The sequence below is a fragment of the Gekko japonicus genome, unplaced genomic scaffold, assembly GCF_001447785.1.
Source record: "Gekko japonicus isolate JY-2015 unplaced genomic scaffold, Gekko_japonicus_V1.1 scaffold238, whole genome shotgun sequence".
NCBI classification, from domain to species: domain Eukaryota; kingdom Metazoa; phylum Chordata; class Lepidosauria; order Squamata; family Gekkonidae; genus Gekko; species Gekko japonicus.
The window spans coordinates 817,587-836,554 of NW_015161411.1; the positions used below are offsets into that span (position 1 = coordinate 817,587).

An 18,968-nucleotide genomic window follows, 5' to 3' on the forward strand; every position below is an offset into this window, starting at 1 on the left:
GGAGGCGGTCTCACCGGCTGCTGGACAGGGACCTGCTGCGCGGGGACTCCCGGTGCTTGTAGCGGCTGGGCAGGCATCGGCGGCGCGGGAAATCCCGGTGCAGGAGCAACTTGTAACTGCGCGGCGTGTGCGTCCAGGAAATTGGCCATTCTAACGTCCAACATTCCCGGCAGGCCTTCCATCACATCCTGGAATGCCCGCATTAAGTCTCTCACCGAGTCTTCCAGTTCTGCTAGTCGTTCCCCGGTAGTTTCCTCCGGGATGGGTTCCCGAGGGCGGTAGTCCGGGGGTGGGTCATAGTCCTCTTCCGTTTGGAAGGCTCCGGTGCCCTCCTCATCTTCTGCGTGACCACTCGGTCCCGACGGCTCGAACATCCACTCCTCGAGGTCCTGTTTGGGGCTCCCCTTCTCCGAGGTAGACCCAGGTTCCGGGAACAATCCCTTGTCAAACAGACTCTCACGTAATCCGCTCCCCCGACGGGAGTACACCTCACGGGTGCCTTGGGTGTTGTACATAGTCCAATCATCCTGCTGGTGAGTCTTCCGCGGACCCCATTGCGAAGGGGTCGGAGGCGGCCAAGACAGATGTGCAGGCAGGCGGGGAATCGTTCCCCCCACGGCACCCTCCATGGAGGCTGCAGTCGTGAACACCAAAGACGCGGAGGTTTGTGGGACCGATCCCGAGTCCCCCTCCGTGTTAGGTAGATTTCCCTCAATTCCGCTCATGATCTTGTCAGATTCGGAACGATAGGAAAAGGGAGTTCTAACAATATGTTGGATCCCCAAGCATCGAGAATAAATCCACGTTTTCAAAGAAAAGTAAAGTTTATTTCAAAGCGTTGAAGACATACTCAAACACGTTCTTTGTTAGAACTGGGGATACACGGTTAGGTCAAGCATAATAAAGGAACTTCAAACAGATACAGATCCAATGAATAACTTTCCCGCTGGCGGGCTAAGGAAACGGTTGCGCGCCCAGTCTGTGGGAACCAGGCAAAACCTCAGACAAAACACAGGTGCAGCAGTCATGAGAAAAGCAATAGGCAAGCATTGCAGTATCTTCTCCCCCACACAACCTCCAGCAGTTATCTTTTGCATTCCAACGCAGGAGCAGGATGACAGAAACCAACAGGGAAAGGATATGTACACAGAGGTCACAAAAAACAGAATGGCAGCTTGCTGACAAAGATATAATTGTAATTTAATTCGTACCAAAAATGCATGTAAGAACATAAGAGAAGCCAATGTTGGATCAGGCCAAAGGCCCATCCAGTCCAACACTCTGTGTGTCACACAGTGGCCAAAGATACCAGGTGCCATCAGGAGGTCCAGCAGTGGGGCCAGGATACTAGAAGCCCTCCCACTGTTGACCCCCCCCCAAGCACCAAAAATACAGAGCACCCCTTGCCCCAGCCTGAGAGTTCCTATCTATACTTTGTGGCTAATAGCCATTGATGGACCTCTGCTCCATATGCTCATCCAATTCCCTCTTGAAGCCGTCCATGCCCGTAGCCCCCACCACCTACTTATTATCAAGTAGTTAAAAAGCAATTATCGGCCCGCCAGTAGCCTCAATACAAAATAAAAGTGTATAATATACACAAGCGGGTTCAGATCCCTACTCTGCCATGAAAGCCCGCTAGGTGACCTTGGGCCAGTCACACATTCTCCGCCTAACCTACCTCACAGGGTTGTTGCAGGGGGGGGAAGGAGAGGAGAGCAAAGTACGCCTGTCCAGGTCCCCACTGGGAAGAAAGATGGGCTACAAATAAAGGAAACAAATTCGCCTCCCATTTGGTCCCGCTTCACTGACAAACGGCACCGTTGCCCTCGGTCTTCACTCTGCCGCCCGTCCGCTTGAGTCGGGGTTCAAGCTAAGCCGTTACCTGAGCCAGCCGCACCATGAAGAGGTTATTGGGATCCTTGGCGTGATACTGCGCCAACTGCCTTAGCATCGCGGCCAAACGGGCATTGTTGGTGCCTGCGGAGTCAAGAGAGTGGCGTCAACCGGAGCAAGAAAGCCGGACGCTTAGCCTGGCTCCCACATCAGCTTCTGGGAAAGCGGCTTCGAGCACCTGAGGCTCTCCTTCCACCCAATCCCCATCCACTCTGCCATGAGATCCCAGCCATTCGGCTCCAGGCTGGAAGTCTGAAAATGTCTTCTTTTTTTTAATTAAAAAAAAATGTATTAAAGTTACCATACTAAAGCGACAATTAACAATCTGTTACAGAACCGAAAATCACCATCACCAGCCATCTAAACTGTGATGCATCAAGGGAATTACATTCTTAACAAATAGAAATTCTAAGACTGGTTTCCATATTTTGTCATATTAAAATAAAGGGACTGTCATACGCAAATCCCAAAATAACCGGATTATGCCTAATCCGACCCATCAAGAACTGTTTCCAGATTTTCTGGTACCATTTTTTGAGAAAGGATCCCGTGAGGGGATTTCCAATTCCTGGCAATAACCAAGCGAGCAGAAGCAACCAATGCAGAGACAAGAAATTTGGTATTTTTTTTTATCCAGCAAAGAGTCGGCCCAAAAACCCACCAACAAAAATGCCGGAGAATAAGGCCATGTCCAAGTAAAGATCCAAAGATCGGTGGAGCTTTTCGCCCTCAAATAACAAGTCCTGTACGACAGAGCAAGCGGCTTTTAAAACTCAAGGGCGCTTTAAAAAGTGGAATGCAGTGGGCTGCTGTTTCAGGCAATAACAAGAGGAACCCCATTCCTCACTCAGCGTCCCCTTGGCTACAGGTCAATGCGGCCTGCTGACCGTGAAGTCTTCAATCTCAAACCACATGAAGATTCAGAAACCCTTAGCTTGGCTAGTTCAGCTTTTCAAATCAAGGTAAGAAACTAAACTAAAGGCAAGTATATCCTGCATGTTCAAAGCCACACACTTTAGATCTGCCCTTCACTGGAGGGTAGAATGAAACATCTCCACTTGAGGTTGTCGTTCCACAAGTGCCTTTGCCCTCTTAAAATTCCGTGAGTCTGCCGTTTTAGCACTGAAGTTCTGTTCTCTAAAGAGAAGCACCCTATCCTACCCCAGAGAGGTCAAGGACAGTCCACCTGAACAGATCATGGGGTCAGAGAGTTGGAAGGGGCCGTACAGGCCATCGAGTCCACACCCCCTGTTCAGTGCCGCATCCGCCTAGAGCATCCCTGACAAGTGTTTGTCCAACCGCTCCCTGAAGACTGCCACTGAGGGGGAGCTCACCACCTCCCAAGGCAGCCGATTCCACAGCTGATCTAATCTTATTGTTAAAAAGAAAATCCTAATATCCAGCTAGTACCTTTCTGTCCTTAATTTAAACCCCTTTCTTGCGAGTCCTCTTCTCTGCTGCCAACGGGAACAGCTCCCTGCCCTCCTCTGAGTGACAGCCCTTCCAAGACTTCGAGAGAGCAACCGTGCCCTCCCTCCTCTCCACATCTGTTCTGGAATCTGCTCTTGTCCGTCTTAAAGTGTTGCCACCCATGGCCTATCTCCGACACAGGAAGATCCAGAAGTCAACCTAGCCCAACCTCCAACCCACACCTTCTCTCACGGAGTCCTGCTCAAAAGACACTGTGACGAACCCTTATCTGGGGAGGCCTGGTTTCACTTTAAAAGGGTTCTTTTTATTTTGTGCAACTGGGTAGGTTAGGCTGCCACCAGGAAATTTTAGGATTTCCAAACCTTTATACTTTCTTTCGGCTATCACTGGATAGGTAGGTCGAGTTTTTAAGTCTCATGAGGGACTATGTGTTTCCTGAGGAATTACCGTATTTTTTGGACCATAAGACTCACTTTTTCTTCCAAAAAAAGTGGGAGGAAAAGTGAGTGCGTCTTATGGACCAAAGGTTCAGAATATTTTTTTCCCTGTTTTCCTCCTTTAAAAACTAGGTGCGTCTTAAGGTCAGGTGCGTCTTATGGTCCGAAAAATACGGTATTTCTTTCAGATCTGGCAGACTTAAATAAAAGAAGATTTATTGAAACAGTTCATAAATAAAAGGGTATAACAATGTAACCAGTAATGTGAATATTTTCAACCATTGCTTAGTGTCTCACACAAGATCAGCTCCCTTTCTGTAAGGGATTTTTCAGGTAACTTTAACTCAAGGTCTTATAAGTTCACTGTTACTCTCCAGTTTAACAGGACATACAGCCTTTCTTATATTTTGTGTTCAATTAAACTTTCATTTACGTTTTCTTATTCTCTCTAACTTTCCTTCATACACAGAACTAACTGAACTTTTCTCTGCTTCTCTCACAGACCTCAGAACCAACTAACTAACTGTTCCACTATCTTTATCAACTGTCAAACCAGTAACTGACCCTCCTGACAGTCATATCTATTCATCCACTCAGAAACACTTCCAAAACCCCTCTGTCAATCACCAATCACACCACACTTGTCTCTTCAACCACTCTATTCTATCACACAGCCAGGCAACCAAACTTTTAAAGAGACACACACACATATAAAACAAGGAATCATTACAGACACATATTCTACTTCTCCACTGGACACGTGGCACTGGCTTCCTAACATGCTCTGCTCAGCTGAGAGCAAGTGCATTGTGCTACAGACCTGGTGGAGCACACCGCCATTAGTGGCCAAAATCACTGACAACATATCGTGCCTTACCTCCCAAACATCCTCATCTAACTTTCTGGCAATTTGGTTCCCCATAATGGAATATCTGACAAAAGAAGCTGATAGTCCTGAAGTAATCGATACTCTATGTCTGTGGGAATTCTGAAAGACCTTTCAGTACTTTTAACATCCGGATTGAAACGGAGAAAAGTAAAACAGGGCAAATATGGTTTACTCACTGCTTATTGTATGTATGTAGATTAGCTTTTATGTATTTTGGTTAATTTATTGATTATGGATGTATCTTTGTTATTGTACTACATTGCACTGTCTCATCTTGTTATGCTTACTACGAGAAAATGCAATAAACTATTAAAAAAGAAGACACTGACCCCCATATTGTATGCATTCTCCCTGTGTGGACGCACTCCCCCCACCAATAGTCAAAGCCGGCCTTGCCCCGCATCCATGTCTGGTCTCAAAATTGTTCAGCGGCGCCCTGTAGGACGCACATAATACCACTGGGTAAAGGTAAAGGTAAAGATTCCCTTGCTCGAAAGCCAGTCGAATCCGACTCTAGGGTTGCGGTGCTCATCTCCGTTTCAAAGCCGAAGAGCCAGCGCTGTACGAAGACATTTCCGTGGTCATGTGGCCGGCATGACTAAACACCGAGGCGCACGGAACGCTGTTCCCTTCCCACCGAAGTGGTACCAATTTATCTACTTGCGATTTCTTGCTTTCGAACTGCCAGGTTGGCAGGAGCTGGAACTAGAGACGGGAGCTCACTCCGTCATGCTGCAACCCGGGTCTCGAACTGCTGAACTACCGACCTTCCACAGCCTGCAGTTCAGCGTCTTAACCACTTGAGCCACCGCAGCTCCAATACCACTGGCGGGCGTCCCTTATTCACCCGCAACGCACTGCCTCAACGTCACCCGAGATGCCGGAAGAGCCTTACCGCTGCCCACCATGCCCATGGCGAAGATGGAGTTGTAGGACACCTCCGGGTCGGCGTCGTGGGAGAACTTGCTGAGGGTGTCCAGGATGTTCAGGCGGGGGTTGGAGACCGAGATGAGGGCCAGGGCCAGGGGCACGGCTCGGCGGAGGGTCGGCTCCCCATACCGCAGCTACAGGAGACAGGCGAGAAAAGGTTTAGGTTCCTGGGCGGTCCATCGAGACGGTTTTGGACTACGGGTGAGCGGCAGAACACTCCCATCCCATCTGCCACCATTTCAACCCCGCGGCTACCAGTCTTTCTACCAAGAGCTTCTACAGCAGGGGTCCCGAACGCGGTGCCCATGACCACCGTAGCTACGCCTGCCGACACTTTTTCTGGCTGCTGGCCAAGTGTTTCTAGGAAGTGGGCAGGGCCAGGGAGAGCTTTTGTTGGACGACTGGAGATTTATTTATTGATTTGATTTTTATTGATTTTATTTCTATGCCACCCTCCCCGCGGGTGGGCTCAGGGCAGTTTACAACAATTTTACAGTAATAACATTACAACAACCATTAACCCGATTAAGAAGAAGAAGAGATTGGATTTATACCCCGCCCTTCACTTGGAGTCTCAGAGCGGCTTACAAACTCCTTTCTCTTCCCCTCCCCACAACAGACACCCTGTGAGGTCGGTGGGGCTGAGAGAACGCTGACAGAAACTGCCCTTTTTCAAGGACAGCTGTGCCAGAGCTTGTGACTGACCCAAGGCCATCCAGCCAGGTGCAAGTGGAGGAGTGGGGGAACCAAGCCCGGTTCTCCCAGATTAGAGTCCGCGCACTTCACCACTACACCAATAAAACCCTAAAATACCGTGCGGCAGTTAGCTCCGATGTCAATCAGCTTGTTTCAAAATTCAGCAGTGCCCCAATATCGGGGCCCAGGCCACTGGAGGGGAGATAGCCAGAAGGGAAGAGGGACGTCCGCTGCCTCAACCAAAGGCCCGGTGGAAGAGCTCCGTCTCGCAGGCCCTGCAGAACTGTAGAAGACCCTACAGGGCCCAGATCTCAACTGGGAGCTCATTCCACCAGGTAGGGGCCAGGGCCGAAAAAGCCCTGGCCCCGGTCGAGGCTAGTCGGGTGTCCCTGAGGCCGGGGATTACTAAGAGATGTTGATTTGTGGATCTCAGTGAGCTCTGGGGCTCCTATGGGGAGAGGCAGTCTCATAAGTTTGCAGGCCCCCGGCCGTATAGGGCTCTGAAGGTAAGCACCAGCACCTTGAAATGGATCTGGAATTTGATAGGCACCCAGTGCAGTTCATGCACCACTGGGTGGAGGCGAGCCCGCACACTGGCTGTGCAGATTTTTATTTTTAAAATGTTGCTGTGGCAGCAACTGCCACCGCACCACACGTATCGGCACTGTGTTGCTTCAAGTTCAACTGCAGCAATCGTTTTGTGGCAGGCTCCAGTTTGGTGTAGAGAGCAAGTTTGGTGTCGTGGTGAAGTGCGCGGACTCTGATCTGGGAGAACCGGGTTTGATTCCCCACTCTTCCACTCGCACCTGGCTGGATGGTCTTGGGCAAGCCGTAGTTCTGATAAGAGCTGTCCTTGAAAAAGAGCAGTTTCTGTCAAGAGCTCTCTCAGCCCCACCTACCTCACAGGGTGTCTGTTGTGGGGAGGGGAAGGGAAAGGAGGTTGTGAGCCCCTCTGAGACTCCTTTGGGTAGTGAAGGGCGGGGTATGAATCCAATCTCCTCCTCTCCTCTATAGCAGCCATTTTGTGGCTGGCTCCGCCTCCTGTGGCAGCCATTTTGTTGCTGCGCCCACCATGCCGTGTCAGAACTCCAAATGTGCCCGGCAGGCTCTAAAAGGCTGGGGACCCATGTTCTACAGGTTGCAGTACAGATCAAGGGAAAGGATTATGTCCTTCAGTTCCTGGGACGGCAACAGGAACAAATTTTCAGGCTTCTAGGAGACAGCTTGGGATGTTTTTAATCACAAAGTCCATCCAAATGGCTTGACAGAGCCCGAAAACAACACCCAGCTCATTTGGGGAGGGGGGGGGAAATCAAAGGCTAAAATGCCAACCAATTAAAACAGCTTTTGATCTCCAACGCTTCACATTCATCCTGCACCCCTCCTCCCCAACATCTCGGCAATTTCAGGTACTGCTCCCTGCTCATGCCTTCATGTGGCTGGGCGACAACAGCAGGGTTTCTTCATTCGAGTCACCCTCACACCTGATATCATACCCTCCTCACAGATAAGGCAAACTGATTTTCACTGAGTGATTTGCTCCCGACCGCCCACAAAGGCCTAGATGGGGAGTCCCCAACCTTTCCGAGCCTGCAGGCACCTCTGGAGTTCTGACACAGGGCGGTGGGCCCGGCCACAAAATGGCTGCCGCGAAATTACTGCTGCAGGAGGGAGCCAGCCACAAAACGGCCACCGCAGTTTACTTTTGGTCACACAGCAAAGGTCCTCATGCTGCGGTGACAGCGGCAGACGCGGCAACGTTTTGAGAAACCTGCACAGCAATCAAATCTCCAGGGGCCAATTAGAAACCTAGCTGGGCAAAAGCCCTACTTGACCCCGCCCATTTTCCCAAAAACATTTGGTGGGCGCTGGGAAATGTGTTGGCAGGCGCCACAGCACCAAAGGGCACCCATGTTTGGAACCTCTGGCCTAGATCCTGAGCTGGCTGTGAAACAACAGCCAAGCAACGTTTTGGACCACTCCGATACAGGTCCAGGAATCTGCAAAGAATACAGGGTGGGGCGGCAGGTTTACCCTCCACACAAAACCCTTTCAAATTTACAACTCTAGACGTAGGTGAAAATTAACACTGGACATCCTACAGAGAGTATAACACATCCCATGTTTTAAGCTAGCGTTCCAGGGGTTTCCCTGAGATCTGGCGCTGTTCGCCGTATTGATACAGGCCCATTTGGAATCAGGAGGCCTTCTGGACACCTCCCACTCCACCCCTTTGGGGGCATCAAGGATGATGAAGAAGAAGAGATTGGATTGATACCCTGCCCTTCACTACCTGAAGGAGTCTCAGAGTGGCTTACAATTCCTTCCCCTTCCCACAACAGACACCCTGTGAGGTTGGTGGGGTTGAGAGAGTTCGTTCAGGAACTGCTCGTGGGAGAACAGCTCTGAGAGAACTTGTGACTGACCCAAGGTCTCACCAGCAGCTGCATGTGGACGAGTGGGGAATCAAACCCGGTTCTCCCAGATCAGAGTCTGCGCTCTTAACCGCTGCACCAAGCTGGCTCACAATTTCCATATCACAGCACGCAGGAAGGTGCAAACATGAATCCTAACAATATTTCGGATGCAATCTGGGGGTAAAGCACATGCTTTGCATGCAGAAGGTCTCCTGGCATCTTGGCACAACAGGGGTCTCCATCAGGCAGCTCGTGAGGTACTGGTAGCTCACTGACGGGGCTGTAAAAAAATCTCTTGCATCCCCTGGACAAGCGGCTCCCAGGTTTTTTGGTGTGGTGAGCCACTTTTTAAAAAAAGACATACAGCCTGCGCAAATTAACAAAATGACAAAAGTCTGGAACCCACTTGCACAGACCTTGTGACCTACGAGTTGAGAAACACACCAAAACGGCCAGTTTGGTATAGGGGTTAAGTGCGCCGGACTCTAATCTGGGAGAACCGGGGTTGATTTCCCACTCCTCCACTTGCACCTGGCTGCATGACCTTGGGCAAGTCATAGTTCTGACAAGAGCTGTCCTTGAAAAAGAGCCGTTTCTGTCAGAGCTCTCTCAGCCCCACCCACCTCACAGGGTGTCTGTTGTGGGGAGGAGGAAGGGAAAGGAGTTTGTCAGCCGCTCTGAGACTCCTTCGGGTAGTGAAGGGTGGGGTATAAATCCTATCTCTTCTTCTTCTTCTTCAAAACAGATCACCAGGAGACCTGCTCTAGGCTTCACCTCAAAGAGCTTTTATTTTATTTTATGCTGCTTAGCCAATAGCTTACGTTTCTGGGTTCCTTCCTGGTCTATCCCCCGTGTTTTTAGGACAGAACAGAACTTGGTGACCTGCAGAGGAGCTCAGGATATTCTTCATTACTCAGAAGTAGCTCTCATTGAAGAACAGGTGGATAAGCCCTGCGCTACACTAACATCTTGGTGGTAGCAGCAGCTGAGTATGATCTGGGGTGAGATGATTCCCCCTCTTGTTTACAAGGGGGCAGCCAAAGCCGGCCAGAGGTGCAGCTTTTGGCCCCTGGCTCTCATTCCACGGCTCAGCACCTGTGGCTTCGCGTGAACTGTTGGATGGAACAGCACTTCCCTCTGGCAAACTGTTTATGGGGATTAGCACACAGATAGCCTTGCCTCACCAGGGCTGGATGAAGAGGCATTTTTAAGAACATAAGAGAAGCCAATGTTGGTTCAGGCCAGTAGCCCATCCAGCAGTGGGGCCAGGACACTAGAAGCCCCCCCACTGTTGCCCCCCCCCCAAGCACCAAGAATACAGAGCATCACCTGCCCCAGACGGAAAGTTCCTATCTATACCTTGTGGCTAATAGCCACTGATGGACCTCTGCTCCATATGTTTATCTAATTCCCTTTTGAAGCCGTCCATGCTTGTAGCCGCCTCCCCCTCCTGTGGCAGTGAACTCCACGTGTTAATCACTTTTTGGGTGAAGAAGGACTTCCTTGTATCCGTTCTGCTGATTTTTACTGTCCGACACAGCTACACGGGACTGTTCCGATATCCTTGCCCCCGCCCTCCACGGACAAAGCACCAGACTCACCAGGTGACCAAAGGTGCGCAGAGCCATCTCCGCCCCGATCTCTTCCCCCATGGCAATGAGCGCGATCCCCAACACCGCTACGCCCTGCGAGGGGGGAAAAAGAGGCATGTTTGAAACTGCGAGGGACTTTGTGACACGGACACAATTGACTGGCCTGGATCTGGCGCCCCTCAAAGCCACACCCAGGGTCTGCTTTGGAGAAAAAGCGTTTCCCCCTGGAATATTCGTCTCCCACCCACTCCAAACACACGCACAAGTATTCAGCTACTCAGAATATTTCTGCTTGTGGACACCTCCCTCCCCCAATAACTTTGACCAGCCTATGGATGAGCAGGCCTGTATATTCTATGATTGCGACGTACAAAAACCAAAGTTGCAATTGGCAGCGATAGCGCCGCTCTGCTTCTGACACGTCGGGCGTTGCTACCCACTGTCGAAGTCACAGTCAGAACACAGAGCGGGAAAGAAAGGGGAGCTAAGCAAGGCTCCCTCTACGCTGCGGAGTCTTGTGAGCAAAAGTTCTACTTTGTGAGCTGCTGGCGTTAAAGGTGTGAGCGAGCGATTGGGCTGTGGCATAAACCAGTTGGCTCTGGAGCCCTCCTTCCTGAGCCAAGGCAAAAATGTGTGAGCCGGAGGGTAAAAAACTGTGAGCTGGCTCACACTCACTCAGCTTAGAGGGAACATTGGAGCCTAGCTTGGTGTGGTGGTTAAGTGCGCGGACTCTGATCTGGGAGAACCGGGTTTGATTCCCCACTCCTCCGCTTGCACCTGACTGGATGACCTTGGGCAAGCCGTAGCTCTGATAAGAGCTGTTCTTGAAAAAGAGCAGTTTCTGTCAAGAGCTCTCTCAGCCCCACCTCCCTCACAGGCAGTGTTCCCTCTAAGCTGAGTTAGTGTGAGCTAGCTCGCAGTTTTTTAGCCTCCGGCTCACACATTTTTGTCCTAGCTCAGGAAGGATGGCTCCAGAGTAGTGTTCCCTCTAAGTTGAGTTTGTATGGGCTAGCTCACAGTTTTTTAGCCTCCAGCTCACAGTTTTGTCTCAGCTTAGGAAGGATGACTCCAGAGCAAACTGATTTATGCACCAGTCAAATCACTCACTCATAACTTTAATGCCAGTAGCTCACAAAGTACACTTTTTTTGCTTACTAGACTCCTCAGCTTAGAGGGAGCATTGCTCCAGAGCAAACTGATTTATGCAGTAGCCAAATCACTCGCTCACAACTTTAATGCCAGTAGCTCACAAAGGGGAATTTTTGCTCACAGGACTCCACAGCTTAGAGGGAGCATGGGTTGCAATGTACAAAATGGCTTACAAACTTCCTTGGATAAATGATTAGGGGCTGGTCTATACTGTCATGCACAGCTTACTGTGCCATGACCTGGATGGCCCAGGCTAACCCGGTCTCGCCAGATCTTCGAAGCGACGCAGGGTCGTTCCAGGCTAGTATTTGGATGGGAGACCTCCAAGGGATACCAGGGTCGTGACGCAGTGGCAAGCAATCGCAAACCTCTGGCCTGGAAAACCTTACACTCGGGGCGGGTTAAGGCTCACGGGTGCCCTAAGCGCTGACCAATCTTGGTGCCCCCCTCCTTTCCACAGGGACCCAGTCCATTTTAGTTGTTGACCTGTCTGACCAGATATACAATGCAGGTTGCAGCCAGTTTGGTGTAGTGGTTAAGTGCGTGGACTCTAATCTGGGAGAACCGGGTTTGGTTCCCCCACTCCTCCACTTGCACCTGCTGATGTGACCTTGGGTCAGTCACAAGCTCTGGCACAGCTGTCCTTGAAAAAGAGCAGTTTGTGTCAGAGTTCTCTCAGCCCCACCCACCTCACAGGGTGTCTGTTGTGGGGAGGGGAAGGGAAAGGAGTTTGTAAGCCGCTCTGAGACACCTTTGGGTAGTGAAGGGCGGGGTATAAATCCAATCTCTTCTTCTTCTTCTATACAAAAATTTATTCATATGATAACACAATACATACTGTACACACTAGCTTTTCACCCTTTCCCCAACTTTGTGGTTGCCCCCTTTGGCCCTGGTGCCCTAAGCACATGCTTAGTCTGCTTAATGGGTAATCTGCCACTGCCTACCCTGGGGTGTCAAATATAAGGCCCGGGGGGCCGGAACCGGCCTGTCCGGGGCTCCTATCTGGCCCACAAGCAAGAGGGCGCAGGAAGCTGCTTGTGGGGGCGACTGAGCAGAGTCACTCCAATTATTGCTTCATCACGGCGGAACAATCTCATCTGCATTAGTCTGACCCCCTTATGCTATGCTGTGGTTCGATCTTTTAGCTTCCTGCTTGGTTCCACATGTCTATAATCCTAGTGCATTGTTCACTGAAATGTCCCATTTTGTTGACTGTACTGACTCACAATGTGTGATTCACCTAAAAATAACATAAATAAGTGAGAGCCAAAGGCTTTTGTATAAACCAAAGGCCACTTGCTCTGAAGACAAGCGCGACCATCTGGATCCCAACCCCTTTTTAGATTTGGGGACACTTTGGGGAACTTCCCTAAAAAGCCAAAGAGAACAATCTCTGGGGTATTATTCCGATGTATTAATTAAGAACAGTATTTTGCAAAATTCTATTGCACTGCATACGAACAGACAGCAGTTAAGAATTTAAGAAAAGAAGAAGGGAAGAGATTGGATTTATACCCCGCCCTTCACTACCTGAAGGAGTCTCTGAGCGGCCTACAAACTCCATTCCCTTCCCCTCTCCACAACAGACACCCTGTGAGGTTGGTGGGGCTGAGAAAGTTCTTTTGAAGACTGCTCTTGAGAGAACAGCTCTGAGAGAACTTGTGACTGACCCAAGGTCACACCAGCTGGCTGCATGTGGAGGAGTGGGGAATCAAACCCAGTTCTCCCAGATTAGAGTCCGCACACTTAACCACTACACCAAACTGGCTCTCTAAGCATTGTAACGCCCCGTGGTGCAGTTGTAAAAGTTAACACTTCACAAATCTGGCTATCGGACAATCCCAGATTCGTCAATTTCGTTGGTCTTAAAGGTGCCACTGGACTCAAACTTTGTTCTATTGCTTCAGACCAACATGGCCACCCATCCGAATCTATTAATCCAGTTTCCTTAAGGCAGGACTGACAAGCTTCCAGTCCCGCTTCCCTTTTTTCACAGCTTCTCCACACCCTTTTCTGTCATACCAAAAGCTCCCGCTCCCTCCCACAGGAGCATGCAAGGAACTGTGGCTCAGCGGCAGAGCATCTGCTTGCTTCAGTCCCCGGCATCTCCAGTTAAACGGATCAGGTGATAGACCGACCTCAGCCTGAGACCCTGGAGAGCCACTTCCCCAGTCTGAGTAGACAGTACTGACCTTGATGGGCCAAGGGTCTGATTCAGTATCAGGCAGATCCATGTGTATGTGTTTGGGGAGGGGCTGTGGCTCAGTGGTGGAGCATCCGCTCAGCATGCGGGAGGTCCCAGGTTCAATCCCTGGCATCTCCAATAAAAAGGACCAGGCAGGAGGTGATGGGAAAGACCTCAGCCTGAGACCCTGGAGAGCTGTAAAGAGGGGCTGTGGCTCAGTAGAAGAGCCTCTGCCTGGCATGCAGGAGGTCCCAGGTTCAATCCCCGGCATCTCCAGTTAAAAGGACCAGGCAGGAGGTGGTGGGAAAGACCTCAGCCTGAGACCCTGGAGAGCTGTAAAGAGGGGCTGTGGCTCAGTGGAAGAGCCTCTGCCTGGCATGCAGGAGGTCCCAGGTTCAATCCCCGGCATCTCCAGTTAAAAGGACCAGGCAGGAGGTGGTGGGAAAGACCTCAGCCTGAGACCCTGGAGAGCTGTAAAGAGGGGCTGTGGCTCAGTGGAAGAGCCTCTACCTGGCATGCAGGAAGTCCCAGGTTCAATCCCCGGCATCTCCAGTTAAAGGACCAGGCAGGAGGTGATGGGAAGGACCTCAGCCTGAGACCCTGGAGAGCTGTAAAGAGTGGCCGTGGCTCAGTGGAAGAGCCTCTGCCTGGTATGCAGAAGGTCCCAGGTTCAATCCCCGGCATCTCCAGTTAAAGGACCAGGCAGTAGGTGATGGGAAAGACCTCAGCCTGAGGCCCTGGAGAGCTGTAAAGAGAGGATGTGGTTCAGCGGCAGAGCATCTACTTGGCATGCAGAAGGTCCCAGGTTCAATCCCCAGCACCTCCAGTTAAAGGACCAGGCAGTTGGTGATGGGAAAGACCTCAGCCTGAGACCCTGGAGAGCTGTAAAGAGGGGCTGTGGCTCAGTGGAAGAGCCTCTGCCTGGCATGCAGAAGGTCCCAGGTTCAATCCCTGGCATCTCCAGTTAAAGGACCAGGCAGTAGGTGATGGGAAAGACCTCAGCCTGAGGCCCTGGAGAGCTTTAAAGAGGGCATGTGGCTCAGCGGCAGAGCATCTACTTGGCATGCAGAAGGTCCCAGATTCAATCCCCGGAATCTCCACTTAGAACGACCAAGCAGTTGGTGATATGAAAGACTTCAGCCTGAGACCCTGGGGAGCTGTAAAGAGGGGCTGTGGCTCAGTGGCAGAGCATCTACTTGGCATGCAGAAGCTCCCAGGTTCAGTCCCCAGCATCTCCAGTTAAAGGACCAGGCAGGAGGTGATGGGAAAGACCTCAGCCTGAGACCCAGTAGACAACAGTGACCTCGACGGACCAATGGTCTGATTCAGTACCAGGCTGTTCATGTGTGTGTCTCGCCCTACCTGATGGGCCCCCATGTCAGCAGGGTTCTCCTTCTTCTCCTTATCCTTTTTCTCCTTCTTCTCTTTCTCCTCCTCCTTCTCCTTGGAATCGAAGTGCTCGCTGCAGATATGGAGCAGCTGCTGGACCTTCAACACGTTGCCGGAGCCTGGAGGAAGACCCACGAGTAAAAAGGGGACACGCCTACCACACACCCTGCTCCCGCCCTGCCTCAAAAGCACTCCATGCCGGGTCGAGCCCAGACCCACCTGCGTAGGCACAGACATCCACGAGCGTGTTGGCGAAGCTACGGAAGGGCTCCGATACGACCTGTAGCGCTGCCAGGATCGCCTCGATGGCCTCGCCTTTCCCTGTCGGATAAAGGGGCAGCCAGTCAGAAGAAGAGAAGAGAGGAGATTGGGCTCATACCCCGCCCTTCACTACCCAAAGGTGTCTCAGAGCGGCTCACAAACTCCTTTCCCTTCCCCTCCCCACAACAGACACCCCCTGTGAGGTAGGTGGGGCTGAGAGAACTCTTGACAGAAACTGCTCTTTTTTCAACGACAGCTCTTGTCAGAACTGTGGCTTGCCCAAGGTCATCCAGCCAGGTGCAAGTGGAGGAGTGGGGAATCAAACCCGGTTCTCCCAGATTAGAGTCCCCGCACATAACCACTACGCCAAACTGGCTCTCAGTGCTGGCACCTGAAACTACATACTTGAAACTTTAGGAGGACAAGAGGAGGAGGAGGAGGAGGAGGAGGAAGAAGAGGAGGAGGAGGAGGAGGAGGAGGAAGAGGAGGAAGATAAAGAAGAGGAAGAAGAGGAAGAGGGAGAAGAGGAAGAGGAAGAAGAGGAGGAGGAGGAGGAGGAAGATGATGATTGGATTTATACCCCGGTTCTCCCAGATTAGAGTCCGCGCACATAACCACTACACCAAACTGGCTCTCAGTGCTGGCACTTGAAACTACATACTTGAAACTTGAGGAGGAGGAGGAAAGATTGGATTTATACCCCGGTTCTCCCAGATTAGAGTCCGCACACTTAACCACTACACCAAACTGCTGGCTCTCTGAAGGCCTGCATTGCTCCTGCTCAAGACATCTCACAATGGAGAAGGTGCAGAAAAGGTCAACTAAAATGACTATGAAGGTTAAAGAGGCGAGGGCCCGTTAACCTGGAGAAATGACATGAGAGTTTTACAAAATCATGCATGGGACAGAGAAGGTAGAGAAAGAAGTCCTTTCTCTCCCTTTCTCACAATACAAGAACTCGAGGGCACTCCATGAAACTAATGAGCAGTAGGCTTAGAACAGACAAAAGGAAGTCCGTCTTCACCCAAAGAGACATTAACACGTGGAATTCATTGCCACAGGAAGTGGCGGTGGCTACAACCACAGACAGCTTCAAGAGGGGACTGGATAAACAAATGGAGCAGAGGCCCATCGGTGGATATTAGCCACAAGGGATAGATGGAACACTCTGTCTGGGAGGGCTTCTGGAATTCTGGCCCTGCTAGTGGACACCCTGATGGCACCTGGGTTTTGGCCACTGTGTGACACAGAGTGCTGGACTGGATGGGCCACTGGCAAGATCCAACATGGCTTCTCTTATGCTCTTAACCTGTAGATTTCACTCAAGCATGTGTAGCCAGCCAGGAACTGGATCTCACCTCACCGCCACGTGATTGCCTGTTTGGCAGCTACTTACCGGCCCCGGGGCTTACCTAGATGGTTAAGGCCAAGGCCGAGAGGCAGCCATCGGGCGTACGTGTCCTTCAGCTCTGTCTCCGACTTCTCCATGATGGTTTGGAGGATGGTGGAGGTGACGTCTCCGTTGCACGAGCCCACGGCGATCATTCCGCAGGCCAGGGCCGTCACGCCTGCCACCTGGGGGGGGGGGGGGTTCAGTTTGCATCAATACTCTTATGAGCCCTCTCCAGAAACACAGTCATTCATCAGAGAGCAGAGAGATGACACGGAGGGTGCCATGGCTCAGTGGCAGAACATCTGCATGGCACGCAGAAGACCCGAGCTTCAGGACCCCGGCTCTCACCAAACACCAAATCCTTTCAGTGATGCCTCACGTGCCAAACTCCTTGCCCTAGGAGGCCCGCTTAAATCCGGTCTCTTATGGCATCTGAGGAACAGCCAAGAAATGTGATTGGGAAGCCTTTTGGGGGGTGACGGTTTTTCAGGTATAAGACATGCTGCATGTTGTTTTAGTCCCTTCATTGAAAGGTTTTTTTGGTGAGTAATCTGTTACATTACATTACATTTGCGATTTATATACCGCCAGTGTTCCCTCTAAGCTGAGTTAGTGTGAGCTAGCCTCCGGCTCACACATTTTTGTCCTAGCTCAGGAAGGAGCAAACTAGTCTCTGCTCCAAACTAATTGATGCAGCAGCCAAATCACTTGCTCACAACTTTAATGCCAGTAGCTCATAAAGTAGAATTTTTGCTCACAAGACTCCACAGCTTAGAGGGAACATTGTATACCGCCCTATCCATGAGGCTCAGAGCGGTTTACAGTCACACAATATCTAAGCTGGGAGTACAATGGTGAGGGGAGGGGTATTTTTTCCTAACCAGGCACCTAACAGCAGGATCTTTCTTGGATTCGACGGTGGATTCGATGGTGGTGCTTTCCTCGAGGGCGAAGATGTCCAGTATTGAAGTACGGATTTTTCTGCAGTAGCGGCTCTTTTCCAGCAGACGGCCCCCACAGGACTCGAACGAGGCAGCTCGACTCTTTGTCCAATTGGCTCCAGTCTTTGTGTGTGTGTGTGTGTGTGTGGCTGGAAGTCGTGGTTGACTTCTGGTGACCCCTAGTGGGGCTTGGACATTTCAGAGAGGTGGCTTCCTATCGCCTGCCTCTGCATCCCACTCCTGGTATTCCTTGGAGGTCTCCCATCCAAGTACTTGCCAGGGCCGGCCCTGCAGAGCGTCTGAGATCGAACGAGATCGGGCTTGCCTGGGCTATGCAGGTCAGGGCCCCTCCCCGAAGTCTGATCATTGTTTGGACTTAAAATTGTGTACAGCATGCCTCAAATCAAGATTAAGTTTGAGTAGGAGCCGCCACGACTGTTACTATCTGTCTACGACTATTACTATCTGTCCTAGCCCTTTATTACCAACTCGCCGCGAGCGCTAAAATGGTGGTACTGCGTGGAGCTGTGGCCACTAAGGATACCATCCTGATGACGTCATCTGTTCCCTTGTTAGATATTGTGGAGAGCACATATGCTGTATTGAATCTTTTAAAAATGCCGTTTTAATGTTTTATGTATTGGGCATTGGCCCCATCTGTACGCCGCCCTGAGCCCGTTCGCGGGGAGGGCGGGTTATAAATTTAAATAAATAATAAACAAATAAATAAATAAAATAAGTAGGCAAGGAGGGCCAGAGCAGTGTTCCCTCTAAGCTGAGTTAGCGTGAGCCAGCTCACAGTTTTTCCGCCTCCGGCGCAGACATTTTTGTCTCAGCTCAGGAAGGGAGGGCTCCAGAGCAAACGAACTGATGCAGCAGCCAAATCGCTCGCTCACAACTTTCACGCCAGGAGCTCACAAAGTAGAATGTCTGCTCACAAGACTCCGCAGCTTAGAAGGGAGCATTGGGCACGAGTCCAAAAAAGTAATAAGAACAGACTGTAGTGTGGTTTTAAGTGAATGTTTTCTAAATCTTTTGTGCCTAGAGTACTTCTTTGGGTCACGTTTCTATTTTTGACAGGGGAGGGGCTCTGACTCAGTGGTAGAGCCCCTGCTCGGCATGCAGAATCTGTCAGGTTCAACTCCTGGCCCCTCCAGCTGAAAGGACCGGGCAGCAGTGCACGGAAAGACCTCTACCTGAGAGCTTGGACAGCTACTGCCACTCAGAGTAGACAATACTGACCTTGATGGACCAGTGTCTGAGTCAGTATAAGGCAGCTTCCTGTGTATGTTTTTGGGGAGGGCCCGTGGCTCAGTGGTGGCGCACCAGCTTGGCATGCGGAAGGTCCCAGGTTCAATC

At 51.0% G+C, this 18,968-nt stretch overlaps 1 protein-coding gene and 2 non-coding genes across 3 annotated transcripts in view; 2 read left to right on the forward strand and 1 right to left on the reverse strand.

Moving 5' to 3' along the window:
- PSMD2 (proteasome 26S subunit, non-ATPase 2) overlaps positions 1-18,968 on the reverse strand; it is a 59,889-nt gene that overhangs the window by 9,637 nt on the left and 31,284 nt on the right. Inside the window, exons 13-18 of the mRNA XM_015427065.1 lie at positions 16,688-16,850; positions 15,234-15,335; positions 14,988-15,133; positions 10,298-10,381; positions 5,549-5,717; positions 1,886-1,980 (exon numbers count right to left, since the gene is read on the reverse strand). Of these exons, the coding sequence (XP_015282551.1) occupies positions 1,886-1,980; positions 5,549-5,717; positions 10,298-10,381; positions 14,988-15,133; positions 15,234-15,335; positions 16,688-16,850 (759 nt within the window). The remainder of the gene's footprint in view (positions 1-1,885; positions 1,981-5,548; positions 5,718-10,297; positions 10,382-14,987; positions 15,134-15,233; positions 15,336-16,687; positions 16,851-18,968) is intronic.
- Positions 13,692-13,763, forward strand: TRNAA-AGC. Its single transcript has one exon. It is a non-coding gene; the product is annotated as a tRNA-Ala (tRNA).
- Positions 14,517-14,588, forward strand: TRNAA-GGC. Its single transcript has one exon. It is a non-coding gene; the product is annotated as a tRNA-Ala (tRNA).